Source organism: Sander vitreus, chromosome 15 (genome assembly GCF_031162955.1).
Source record: "Sander vitreus isolate 19-12246 chromosome 15, sanVit1, whole genome shotgun sequence".
NCBI classification, from domain to species: Eukaryota; Metazoa; Chordata; class Actinopteri; order Perciformes; family Percidae; genus Sander; species Sander vitreus.
In genome coordinates, this window is record NC_135869.1 from 7339734 (window position 1) to 7353276 (window position 13543).

The 13543-nt window shown below is 41.3% G+C and overlaps 1 protein-coding gene across 24 annotated transcripts in view; it reads right to left on the bottom strand.

Moving 5' to 3' along the window:
• Nucleotides 1–2823: 2823 nt before the first annotated feature.
• The window catches only part of nfixb (nuclear factor I/Xb), a 172246-nt gene continuing 161526 nt past the window's right edge, over nt 2824–13543 (bottom strand). For all 24 annotated transcript variants that reach the window (XM_078270373.1, XM_078270370.1, XM_078270368.1 and 21 more), the window contains one exon: nt 2824–10609. In XM_078270373.1, coding sequence (XP_078126499.1) covers nt 10595–10609 — 15 coding nt within the window. In that variant the 3' untranslated portion in view covers nt 2824–10594. The remainder of the gene's footprint in view (nt 10610–13543) is intronic.

The window sequence follows — 13543 nt, forward strand, 5'->3', positions numbered from 1 at the left end:
ACTCACCTTTGAAACATACAGGCCCTGAACAGCCACACAGGTGTTTTCATTTAACCTAGCTGATAGGACCTCTTCCCAGGACTGTGTGCGTATGTGTATAGACTGGTTGACTGACATCTTCCTAAACCTCTCGTTAGCTTTGTTGCCCCTGTTAGGGCAGGACAAATGACACCTTCATCATTCTTATTGGTAGATGAAGATTTGTGACCTATAAACTCCCCTCTAAGCTCCGACCCACCTTCAACCTGAGCAGAGTCTAACCAGCCACAATAACTGAAATCACTTGTGTGGCTTTTAAACCCTCCTGTTGTCCTCGGGTCATATTTAAACCGTTTTTTTCCAAAGTTTCTGTATTAGAAATGTGGGTTTCTTTCAACCTAATTTCCCAAAAATAACACGGCTACTTCCACATGACGCACTTCACAAGTGCAAATGAAGGAGCAGTTCACTAGTTTTATTGAATTTGGGGTGTTTTATTAAATTTTTGAAAAAAAAAACAATTGAAATGGTTTTAAAACAGTTCTGACTAAACTTCAACATACATTCCTCTATCAGTCAAAAGTTAGATATCATTGTTATATAAATGAAGTTTATTGACCATTAGTTAACAAAAGAGTGTAAAACTAGTGGTAATAAGTTGGTGTTAGTGGTGACAAAAAAAGCACAGAAAAAGAGTGACAAAAATGTTGAAAAAAAAGGCGACAAAAAAAGGGTTCATGTTTGACCCGGGACCCATAGTCAACAGGAAGACACCACAAGGGTTAAGGAGACATTATGCTCATTTTTTAGGTTGATACTTGTATTTTGGGTTTCTACTAGAACATGTTTACATGCTTTAATGTAAAAAAACAACAAAAAAAAACTCATTTTTCTCATACTTTCTGTCTGAATATAAGTGTATTAACCCTCTGTCTGAAACTGGCCAGGGAGAAAAATATGGCGCACCTTTGCAAAAGTCGTTCTTAATGCATGGGTGGAGATCATACTGTAGACCAGTGGTTCTCAAACTTTTTTTTCAATAATGTAATACTGTACCCCTTTTGAATAAAAAAAAAAAGCCAAGTTCCCCCTTACCGCCACAAAACATTTTGGGTAGAAAACAAAAGTCTATATAAAGAGGAACAATACAGCGCTGGCAGTTATAGATTTACTAAATAACAACCTTGTAGTTGAGAAACACCATCTTACTGTCGACCATGCAACCTTTAGTTTCTCTGGGTCAACATTTCAAATGAAAACTTTTTTTTCCGACACCTTTTTCGCTTTTTTTTTGTCTTTTGTCACTTGTTACGATGTTTGTCAATTTTCTCTGCGCTATTTTTTTTGACGTTTTTGAAGCTTTTTCCAACATTACTGGTCACCTTTTTTCAACATTCTTTCATCCATTTTTTTTTCTTCAAATGCTGGATGATGGATGGAACATCCATGTTATTTTATTTGACAATTTGGTTGAAAGAAACTTAAAAAGTTTCTCTGATATAGAAACTTTTTAAAAGACAACAGGAGGGTTAAATGCTATATTTCAAATGTTTAGAATCCATCAATACATCCATTTATTATTATTATAGTATAATTATTTGAAGAATTATGCATGACATATTTTTAAACTAACATTTTGCAAAAATCTCACGTACCCCCTGCAGTACTCCAAAGTACCCCTAAGGGTATGTGTACCCCCATTGGAGAAACACTGTGGTGGCGGTATATTCTAATGAGCCTGCATGTGACATAGTGAGGGGAGCCAAATCTGAGTGGCTGGTTGAATCCCACGTTTTCCACAAAAAACTGACCGGGTTGTCCAATTTCATAGTTTGAGTGGTTGGTAGACACTCCAGATAACTAAATGTATGTGCATGAGTTTTTCATATGTCCCCTTTAAAGTTGTCAGAAATTAATTGTGCCACATTAATGAAAAAAAAGTTGGCAGCTATATTCGTAAATTGATTATCAAGAACTAAAGCAATATGCAAATTGAATAACTGAACAATAGGATATTGGTTTTTATTTTCAGTTATGAAGCTATACTTATCTCTCCTCAGCATACTACTTCTTCCCCATAGTAAGACCGTTTAAGCTCTATAGCTTATTTACACATGCAGCAAGATTAGCATTTATTTGGAGTCGTGTTTCTGTCCACCCGACGAATATAGTCCAAAATTCTGGCTCCTTTTAGCTCTGCTTTATGTTCATCAGCTCCTAATGGACATTTCGGTCTCTTTAGCTGCTGAATGCTCCACTATGTTCCCCAGTTGTCTGTCTGTCTGTCTGTCTGCTGCTCTTTCACTGAATACAGCTGCCTGCTGCAGCTTGCAACAACACTGATGAGAGCTGGGAGACTGAACCGAAACAATGAGCTAAAAGACGCTAAAACGCTCAGAGGATCTGAGAACTGTAAACTCAACTGAGTGATTATTGTCAGGGGTTCAGAGAAGATCACAATTCAGCCCGCTCTCAAATTGTATAAACATAAAAGAGGTATTTTTGAGTTTGGAAATTCCTATAAAATTAATTTTCCGATGAAGTAGGACATTTCCTTTAAAAAATAAATGTTAAAATGTGGTGGGACCAGCTATGAAGATGGAATGCAGCTCAAAACGAGTAAAGCACAGCGCCCGTAATTGCACGCCAACCGCTGTCCCAAGAGAGGGAAACTCCGGGGACCGCTGGCGACTCAAGTTGTTCACCTCTGAAGCTGTGGGGAAGTTCTGCGCCATTCCATCTAAAGGAGCCGGGTCAACACAGCTCATTCAATTTGATGTTTTTCCCTCCTTCCGTATCAGAGCTGATGACATCGTCTACCTTAGGCTACATTTACATTGCTACTTTTTGAGCCAAAAGCGATCTCCGTGCACACGTGTTTTTAGCTCCTGTAGAAGAACTAACCTCTGTTTAAACTAACATCAACATTCTCATATACTGGGCACAAACAGGAGGCAGCATGTATACTTTGCCAGCTGCTGGTAGTCGCCATGGTAAAGTTAGTAGCTTATTCTCAGAGAACGAGGCGTCATGACCCAATCAGGCGGCAAAACATTGGCGTCGGTGTTGCCAAAGGTCTCCGTTTGCGGCTGTTGAGACTGTGACACAACCTTGCAGATTCCAAACCAAAACGGGTCAGAAGTGTTTTCAAATGTCTCCGGTTTAGCCTTAGGTGTGGGGGAGGGGCCTAAAATAATATCTGAACTGTGACATCATCATGACGTTATTACAATAAATCAGGTATTTGTAGTTTGAGGTTATCGACAACGTTTAGAACAGAACAGACAATCAAATTATATTTATCTATTTATCTTTTTTTTTGGAGTAAAATTCTCATCATCGACAGCCATTTTAATTCCTACGCGTTGTAAATCCGACATGCACCGTTCCACCAAAACAAGTTCCTTCCAGAGGCTATTTTGCAGAGGCACTGTTGTTTCGTCCGGCGCTTAGCGCCGCCCAAGACGATTGTGATTGGTTTAAAGAAATGCCAATAAACCAGAGCAGGTTTTTCTCCCATCCCGGAATGCTGTGTGGACTAGCCAGACCCTCCTCCGCAGAGCTGTAGAGGAGGGTCTGGTAATGCGAGACTACTTGGATGTTACTGTTGTAAATAAACACCAGTTCTAGAAATAGTGACAATCTGCTGGGGATTGTCAGCCATCTAATTTAAAGTGAATAAAAAAAAAAAAAGTCATCCGTCCTTCCAGAAAAATGCGGAGTCTTTTTGTGATTGTTGCGGGCAAAAATCCTTGATTATGCGGCGCGTTTTCTTGCGAAAATGCGATGGAATATGCGGGATATTTATGCAATTTTATGCGATGAACTGCGGTTTCATCGTGGCTTCATCGCGGGGTTTGCAGCTTTTCGATGATGTTCACGTCGCGTAATTACGTCACTTCATAATGTTCCCATGGCAACAGGGGAAAATGGCTGCTCTTGTGTGAAGTAAACGCAACATTTTTCAACTTTCTGCTAAGATATATGGGACTTTTTTGCAACGAAAATGCGGGGATTATGAAATCATGCAAGCCCCGCATATTTTGCGTGGAATTTATGCGGCGAAAGTGCAGCGTATTTGAAAAAATGCGCCCCCCCCGCATAAATATGCGGACTTTGGCTGATTATGCATTGAATTATGCAATCGCATAATCACATTTTTCTGGAGGGACTGAGTCATATAACAGGGCCAGAGGGAATCTGCGAACACAGAATTTAGATTGTTTAAACTCAGAATGTTAACACATCTCCACTGTAAGCAGAAAACAGTCCGCTAAATACTGCAGATTTTTATTTTGGATCACTGCTGAAAACTGTAAAATAAAAAAAAATAAAAAAAAAATCTGCAGATTCCATTGGGCCTGCTATTAATAGGAAGGAAAACAGAGTATTGGGTATTTTTACATTGCACCTAAGTAAAGGATCGGCCACCAGTGAAATGACACAGTAATAATCACAGCCGAGATAGGCAGGATACAGTCAAGAACATCCTTTTATTCAATCAAGTAAAGGTGTTGCTCCTTTCAAACTGTTTTTTTTTTTTTAATTATTATTATGGAAAAGAAACTGTAATTAACACATGCATTTACCATGGGCTCTGGGGGTGCGTGTCTGAGGATGGGACGCTGGTCTGAGGGAGGAGGGGGAGGAGCACTCTCGGCGGGAGGGGTTACAGGGGCCGAGGCAGGAGGCTCGGTGTACACTAAACGCGGCCCAGCGTCCTACGAAACGTCTTCAAAACAAAGAAAGGAGAAAAACAAAAAAACGGCGGACGGTCCGGCCACAGGGTCCGACTGGGCTCTTTGAACGGTGCACACACACACACTCACTCTCACTCTCTCTCTCTCTCTCACCCACCCACCCACACACACACACACACACACACACACACACACAGCCCCGTGCAACCTGTTTGTCTCCGATATGGCTTCTCAACTGTGGCGCTTTCACTTGTCAAAGGTTTGATTGATAATACTGCTGCTGGCTTCATTTGCTTGATGGAAGAAAACACTTTAAAAAGTTGCATATATCGTTTTTTTTTTGTTTTTTTTGTTTTTTTGCAGGACAAAAAATTTGTAATCACTCGATTTTGCTGGTGGAATTTCACGGTGCTTTTTTTTTTTTTCTCTAGAAGTCACCAACTAGTTTCGTACAGCTTTTGGAACCATTATCACTTTGGTCAATGCGTTGATCAAACACTGCGATTTTTTTAGAATGGCTGTGAATCAATGTGTAACATCTCTTTATGATTGTGCTAAATGTGAGCCGTTCAGTCTCCATGCTGTGGAACCAGTCCGCTTATAAGGTGCTTCAAGTCATTCTTTTCCTTTTAAAAAATAAAAACAGCTGGTCTCATTCAACCACTAGAAAGGTGCATAACTGAAGGTCTCGACGCAGCGTCTTCCTGCTGACTAAGATACGCAGAAACGACGACAAAAAAAAGAAGAAAATAATCAAAAAGCAAATCCAAATTCAATAATAAAGATAGATAGAAATAAGGATTACAAACAAACCTGCCTATACTAGCAATCCTACTGGTCATCTCCCTCGCTTACGCCCCCAAACCAGAAGTTCCCGCGAGTGCTTTTCTCCCTCCGCCGCGGGCTGATGTGTCAACCACTGCTCCCTGGGGGGGGGGAAACTATTTCTTTGCCCTGACCCGGCCCCAGCCTCAGCACAGCCCAGAGCCCCCTGGTATAACTTGTTCACTTACATTAGCTGTTGAATGGAGAAGCTGAAGAAGATGGGTATGGTAATACAATGTGAAGCGTACAGACAAGAATAACATGTGAGCTAACTGCATTCTGCTCAGACGGGAAAAAAAAAAAAAAAAAAAAAAAACTTTTCGCATTTTTTTTTCCTTTTTTTTTTTTTAAAACCCCGCCGTTCAGAGAAAGGGAGAAGAGGAAAGGGTGGGGGGAGGAGGGGAAGAGAGGGTTATGCGGCTATAGACTACTCCAGTGTCCAAGATAGACAGAAGACAAGATACAGAGGAAGAGAAGCAAGACAGAAGTTCTTTTTGTCCTGTCTTGCTTTTCTTAATTATTCAACAATAAAAAGAGGAACTAAAATCACACCAATTTTTTTTTTCCTTTAGTACTATGTATACTGCTTTTAAAAAGCTCCAAGAAGAGGAAGAGAAATATATAGAAGTATGAAGGAGGGGGACGTGTTTTTTTTTTTGTTATATATTTTTTTTCATTCGAGATGGGCACTCAGGATTACAAGATGGAATCTGTGAACAAAAGGCACTTTTTAGGGACAACCTTTAAGATGCTCTGAGTCTATAACACTACATCACCAAACAAATATTTATAATCATTTACAGTGGGAGATGGGGAAGAGGGGAAGGGGGTGGGGGGGGTTCACTTGAATTGATGACAGCAGCACCCCTCTGGCCAGACAGAGTCCGCTGATTCCCTCTCTCCCTGAACCAACTAGATCACCTAAATCAAACCAGATATCACTCTTTATTTTTCCCCCTCTTTCTTTGAATCCATAATTGTGCATCTCCCAACTCGGGGAAGATCTTGTCTTTGTCCCACACTAGGATTGATTGTGTTGGATACAAGATCCAGGTTAATTTCCCTCTGACTGTTCCTCTGCTATGTGATATTGGAGGGTGGGGGGTGGGGGTGGGAAAGAAGAATGCCTTTTGTCACAACAACCTTTTCATACAATGAACCCCTCCCCCTCGGTAAATACAAGAGAAATAGAATAATGCACGTTTTCCTAAAAATTTCCCTTTTTTTTTATCATAACACTTAATTTCGTTTATTATTATTTATGTATAATAGAGATTGAATGTACTTTGATTCTTTACGAAAGCACCAGGTTTCATAGTGATATATATTTTATGAGTTGAAAAATCGTTCCTTCAGCCCTCCCACATTTTAAAAACAAATCATTAGAAATGAAGTTTTTTTTTTTCTCTTTTCTTAAAAAAAAAAAAAAGCGATAAAAGGAGAAAAAAAACTAAACAACAACAAAAAGGAAATTCAAAACTATTTCCCCAAACTTACTTACAAAGACTGGGATATTTCTCTCGCTGCCCTCGTATTTAGAGTCCCGGAGCATGTGGACTTGGAAAAAAAAAAAGAAAAAAAAAAAAAGAAACGTTTTTTCCCCCTCTTTTCTCAGGACACCCTCAAACAATCGCTAATACACAAACACAATTCCTCTACCAAGGCATTGCACATGGCTCAATCGACATACATCATTTAGTTTCAAGAACAATACTTCCCATCAAAACAAGAAAGAAAACAACAAAACCAAATCTTTTTTTTTTCTTTTTTTTTTTTAAATCCTCAACTACATCACCATCACTGTCTATGTGTCTATTGTTGTGTTTGCCACAGATTTTTTTTTACTTTATCGTCATTTAGTGTGGGTTTAGACTGGTACTTTTAGCTCTAATCAGCGCTTTTTCAGATGCATCCTATGACTGTGCGATGTACGCCATGCTTCAAAAAATAACTAGACTGCCACAGAGCTTATCTTGCAAATAATAAAAAAAAATGTATATATCTATAAATATATATGTGTATTATATATAAAGATGCTTGCGATTATCTAGTGAGCTGTCACCGTTTTGTTTCCTCCCCCCGCCCCCCCCCCCCCTTTTCTCCTGACATAAAATTTTCCACCATTCACTATAGCTTATATGTGAGAAAAAAGAACCTGAATTCATGTTTGACAAATTGCATAATGGGAATACAGAGGCACTTCCATAGATTAGAAAAGAAATCACGTTTAGCCGTCGTTAACGTTGTTCTCAGCGGAGCTGGTTCTCTCTACGAAGCGGTATGAGATGGGGCGCCGTTCGCTTTTGGCCGACTATGTTGTGTTTCCCTGCAGTGAAGAACATGGCCAGGCAGTCCAGTTATTTTGTGAGGTTGGATGGGTCATTAGAACTTTTTTTTTTTTTTAACAGGAGATAACTGAATCAGTCAGAATATATGTATGGGCTAAGGATATAAAACGATTGAAAGCATAAAGGCCTCCTCAGATTGTCTATTTTTAAGACTTCCCTTTGAATTGAAATAGTCGAGCATGGAGGAGGGAGGGGGTGTTTGCATTTATAGTAAGTGGTCTTTATAAGTCTGTGTTTAAGAAGTGGCCATCTGTGCTCTACAAGTGTGTTTCCATCCCAGCGATACATCCACTGCAATGGTCAATCTACTGGAATACATTTTTTTAAAACTCACAAGGTTGGCTGGTATGATTGTTTTAGTGCAGTTTTGATCATTAAGGGCTCATCGATTCACAATAGTTAGGTGGGGAGTGCTGGTGTATGTGTGTGTGTTGGGGGGGGGGGTTTCCATAGCAACCGATATCCTTTACCTGATCCTGTACACCAAAAACAAAAATGGGCACATGGGTGATCGTCCTACTGCTAGCCTTAGAGGCCCTCGTTCCCTCTCCGCAAACAGCCAGATATGTCACATATTCATTTTGCTCCACAGTGTGGCTCCCTCTGCTCTTGGAGCAGCGGCCCGTCTGGGAGTGTAAACAACAGGGTAAACTTTAGGGAGACAGAAAAGAAGAGCTACTCTCTCTTTTACTCTGGGTCCCATCTTCAGCAACCTTCTTTTTTTTTCCTCCTTAGTTCCTGGGTCAAATAGTAGATGGGGCTGGGTTTTTTGTTGTTGTTGTTGTTGTTGTTGTTGTTGTCGACCTGTATGGTTCAGCAGGTAAGTTCCCCAGAAAATAAGCTTCCTGTGATTGTCAAAATCCTGCATTGTGTGGTCTTGCAGTACTGTACGTGGCAAATAGGTTTATCTGGCATGGAGAAAAAAAAACATTTTGACAGTGTGGAAAAGACCTGTATTTGCTTTTTTTTTGCCAAGAGTTAGACAAGAAGATCGATACCACTCTCATGTCTGTCCGTTAAAGATGAAGCTATCGCTAGCAGCTGGTTAGCTTAGCTTAGCTTAGCATAAAGACTGGAAATAAGGGGAACCAGCTAGCCTGGCTCTGTCCAAAGGTAACAAAATCTGCCTACGAGCTGCGTTCGGACGCAAAGGGCTCCAGCAGAGGCCTGCTAGCTGTTGCCAGCCTTTATGCTAAGCTAAGCTAACCAGCTGCCCGTGGTAGCTTCACATTTCATGTACACACTTGAGTGGTATCGATCTTCTCGCCTACCTCTCGGGGAAAAAAACAACGAACAAGTGTATTTCCCGAAAACGTCAACGCTTTTTTTGCATGTACTATTTGATCCAGGTCAGCGAACCACCCTGTCTACACCGCTTCAACATCCCACTTCTTACTGTGTTTCTCTATAAGGTGCTGTAATTCAAATACAAAACAATTATAAAATAGTACAAATCCAAAAGGAATAAATTCAAATAAGAGAACACACAAGCGATAACAAAATCATTCATCTACATTACAAAGAGGGCAAAGGGGGGGAACCAATAACTGCTGTCTGTAGTCGTGAAACCTGCCAGTAATGATGCGCACACACACACACTGGGATTTTCAGCATGTGTGACGTTTGGATTTCTAATCAAATAGGTAGAAAGAGTTGACTGGGCTTAGTGTGTGCAGATAAACTGGAAAATATGATTACAACACCGCCACCTGTGGGGAGACTACAATCTAAAAGGTCTGACTGGGCAACTGTGTGTGTTTTCGATCGTACACACACATGCTGTGGTCATGGCACAGATTGTGTGAGTGTGCGTTGTGCGGGGAAATGTCAAAATGAGCGGAGGCCAATGATTTGTCAATGGGTCGAGGACACATGAAAGGCTTCTTGTACCTGGGGGGGGGGTTTCTCTCTTTAAAACTCTCAATAGGCAAGTCTGGTTTACCTCCCATGCCTTGTAGGTAAATAGTGCACATCGTTACGATTAGTGTTAATTGATTCAGCTTCTAGTGCAACCCTTAATCAAGATATGTTTTGGCATGATCTCACTCTAGTTAGTAGCAGGGTAAATAAAAAGGGGACTTTGTAGAGTCAATGGTCACTCGGAGGGAGAGAAACATTGGTCGATTGGATTTTTGTTTTGTTTCGGGTGATGACAGACATCACAGGAGCATGGACTGCAGCTTTCATTGGAAACCAAATGGATTTGTGTAGCTTAAATGTAACACCTGTGTCGTGGGAACCTGATTTTGTTTTTGTTGGACAGTTGAGTTTCTTAGCCATTCCTTACACAATGCGTCCTCACGAAAGTAGGAGACAGTTGACCGCTTTTCCCCCCTTCCTCAGGTTCCTCCTGCGTTGCTGCTGGTTCGGTGGTGGTTGTTTTTTTTTTTGTTTTTTTTTTAGGAGAGACCTGCTTGCTGCTGTTTGTCCCCTTACCCCTTCTTTATCCTGGGCATCCTCTTGTCCATCCATTCATCTTTCCATCGATCCATCTTGTTGCTCGAGATGGGTCCTCCCTCTGACTGGATAAATGAGTCCAGAGTTCCTCTAAAAAGCGTCATGCTGCTGGAATTTCCTGCGTTGCTCGGTTATATTTTATCAGGTTGAGACGTACTGTCAGGGCCGGTCGGCGGGTCGGTCGGTTGGTTGGAGGACGATTATCATCCTGCGGGTTGTTTCTCTGTTTTTCTATTTCCGATTGTAAAGAAAGAATTCTAGTTGCTGGTTTGTACACAGATCTTGTCAGAGGAACCAAGACTGGAAAAGAAAAGAAGGGGACGAGGAGGGAAGGGGGGAGGGGGGGGGGAGAGAATGAGATCACATTAGTATCAAAACCAGTAAAATGTGTGTCAACAAGCATACACAAGAAGGAATAACAAACACCTTAGAATACATTTTGAACTGGCTGCAATTTGGTGCTTTCGACTGAGTTTCAGCACTCCCGTGGCTCGGATGGACATGGAACTCTACAAATGATGACATCACTTTAATCAGTCTTGTATAAAGTAGTTTAAAAGTATTTTACCAGAAAATGACTTTGGTAGAAGTTAAAGTCACCTTTTAGAATAGGTCTTAAAGTATCTGCTATTTACTGTACTTAAGTATCAAAAGTAATTTTCGGATATTAAAAGTACTTTATTTTGAAAAGTAAAGAAAAACCTTGATTATGAACTTTATTGTGGCTTCCTTATAGTAAAGCGTAATAGTCAGGGTTTCCACTCCGTCCTTAAACATCAAATTCAAAGTCTGACATCAACAGACTCACAGAATCTTTCAGTAACGAAGACGCTCAGGGGAAAAGTAGTGGACTAAAAGTTAAAGTTTCCAGAAAATATAAATAACAAAGTACAGATACGTGAAAATTCTACTTAAGTACATTACAACACCGCACTTTTTTAGGTACATCTGCACAATCTAATGCGATCCAATACGACAGCCCTGCCATGAATTCTACTTTCACCAAATTTAGACATTTTCCAGTTTATGTTGACACTTTTCTACTTTTATAATTATTGTTGTAGTGCGTGGCGGTGTTATACTAGACTTGTTTTACCTTTAAAGGTGTTTCTAATATTTTGTCCACCCTATTTATATACATGACGGGGTAGGAATATGTCTGTGGAGGTTCTCAAGTCGTCCAGGTCATCGTTTTTCAAGGAAGTTTAAAATCAAGGGCAACTGGACTTGGTTAAATGGGACGTTTTGTCTCACATCCGAGAGAATTCTTCTGCAATTTTCCTAGCTATCCTTTCATACTCCCATACCTTTCTGAGGGTGTTCATACAGTACCAAAATGTTTAGCAAGATGTCTGTAAAAGTTCTCAGTCATTCAAGTTATCACTGTTATCCTAGGGAGGTTAAGATCAAGGGCATCTGGACTTGGTTAAAGGTGCTTGAAGACATTCCGTGTCTCATCCGAGAGACTTCTTCAATATGAAGAAAAAGAAGAAGTAGGGATATTTTTGTGGGTGTACCTAATTGAAAGTGGCAAATGACTGTGTCTGGCACTTTGCTAAAAGAAATAACTTGACAAACGTGAGCAGGATTCATCCTCTGGGGAACACAGGACAAGGAAATATATCAGAAACCACTATGACAGATGCAACCTACGGAAAGTGTTGTACTGTAAGGTGTTTTTGTTATTTTGTCCCTGAAAATGACTCCACTAGAGGTTCCTACAGTGACAGAACAGTCATCTGGGCCACCAGCCCAGCTACTACCATCAATTCTGTCCATTTTTGGACTGAAGTACGGTGTGTCTCCAAATTGGCCAGGCAGTGAATGGCTACTAATGGCCATGCAGCAGCAGGGGGACAGCAGTCTGGCGCTCTCTGTTACTTGCACCATCTTCACGTTGGGTTTATCCCACTTAGTGGGAAGCAGGGAGCAGAAATGGGTCACCGTCGCTGCTGTTGGCTGCCCCGCTTGGCCTGCAGGATCTGGCACTGGGTGCTAGTGGCGCCAACATTCTAGAAGTCAAGCCTTGGAAACTACTCTGAGGCTCCAGGGAAGCAGCCTTTTGTTTCGTTTGACTCAAACAGGTTGCATGAATGCCCCCCTTCTGCCTCCTGCCCTTCTCAGCTACCCTACTCCCCTGGGCACTGTCCCAGCAGGCCTTGGGCATTGTAACTTCTCAGTTACTTTCCCTCTCTCTCCTTCTGTGTGCTCTCTCTCTCTCTCTCTCTCTCTCTCTCTCACACTCACAATCCATCTATCTCCCGTGAACACTCCTACTAAATCCTTGGCAGCAGACAGTGACCACCCTCTTTTCTTTCCTGCTCCCCTCGCCCCCTCTCAAGCAACCCCTTCTCAAATTCAAGATCACTGGCTATGACATCATGTCTGGTTGCCGGGGGTAACGAGACGGCCAAGACGTGACTCCTGTAAGGGCCGAAACTCGGTCCCTCCGTTCCCTGCGTCTCCCCTCTTGTCCTTCCCCATAGGTATCTTGTTTCCCCTTCTCCTCCTGTTCGCAGTGTTTCACATTGGCCACCAGAGGGCACACGGAGCCCACTGTAGTCAGTGTGAGAGCTTCTCCAGCCTGTCCTGTAGTCACTACATACACACTTCTGACATGCTCTTTGTCTCGTGATCTATCATTCTTTTTCTTCTTTTAGTGGATCATCAATCTTGTTGTGTCATTTTCTGAGAGGCCACATGCAAACTATTAATGCTGTGTGTTTTGGTTCGGCCTTGAAAAGTAAAACCATACTTCAGACACTCCGAACTGAACAATGAGCATATGAAGACAGACTACGTGGCCAAGAAGTATGTAGATACTTATTATGACGTTTGGTCTAGGGCAATTTTTCATTGTTTGGTCTCGGCCTCTTAGCTCCAATACCTAATGCTGCCGCATTCAATGATATTTTAGACCAGTGGTTTCCAAACTTCTTCATGTCAAGGACCCCTAAACTGACACAAATTACACCACGGACCCACATTTGACAAGATTTTGTCCCAGGGGCCCCCATTCGATGGGGTTTTTGCATTTAGATGTTTTATTACAGGAAGTGCATGAAACCGATGACCAAAATAGTCATACATTCTGTCATTGAGTTATGGACTTATAGTTAAAATAATGATTCCCCTATTTCCTGGGGACCCCCTGGAACTCCCTCAAGGACTCCACTTTGGGAACCACTGTTTTAGACAATAGTGTGCTTCAAACTTTGTGGCAACAGTTTGGGG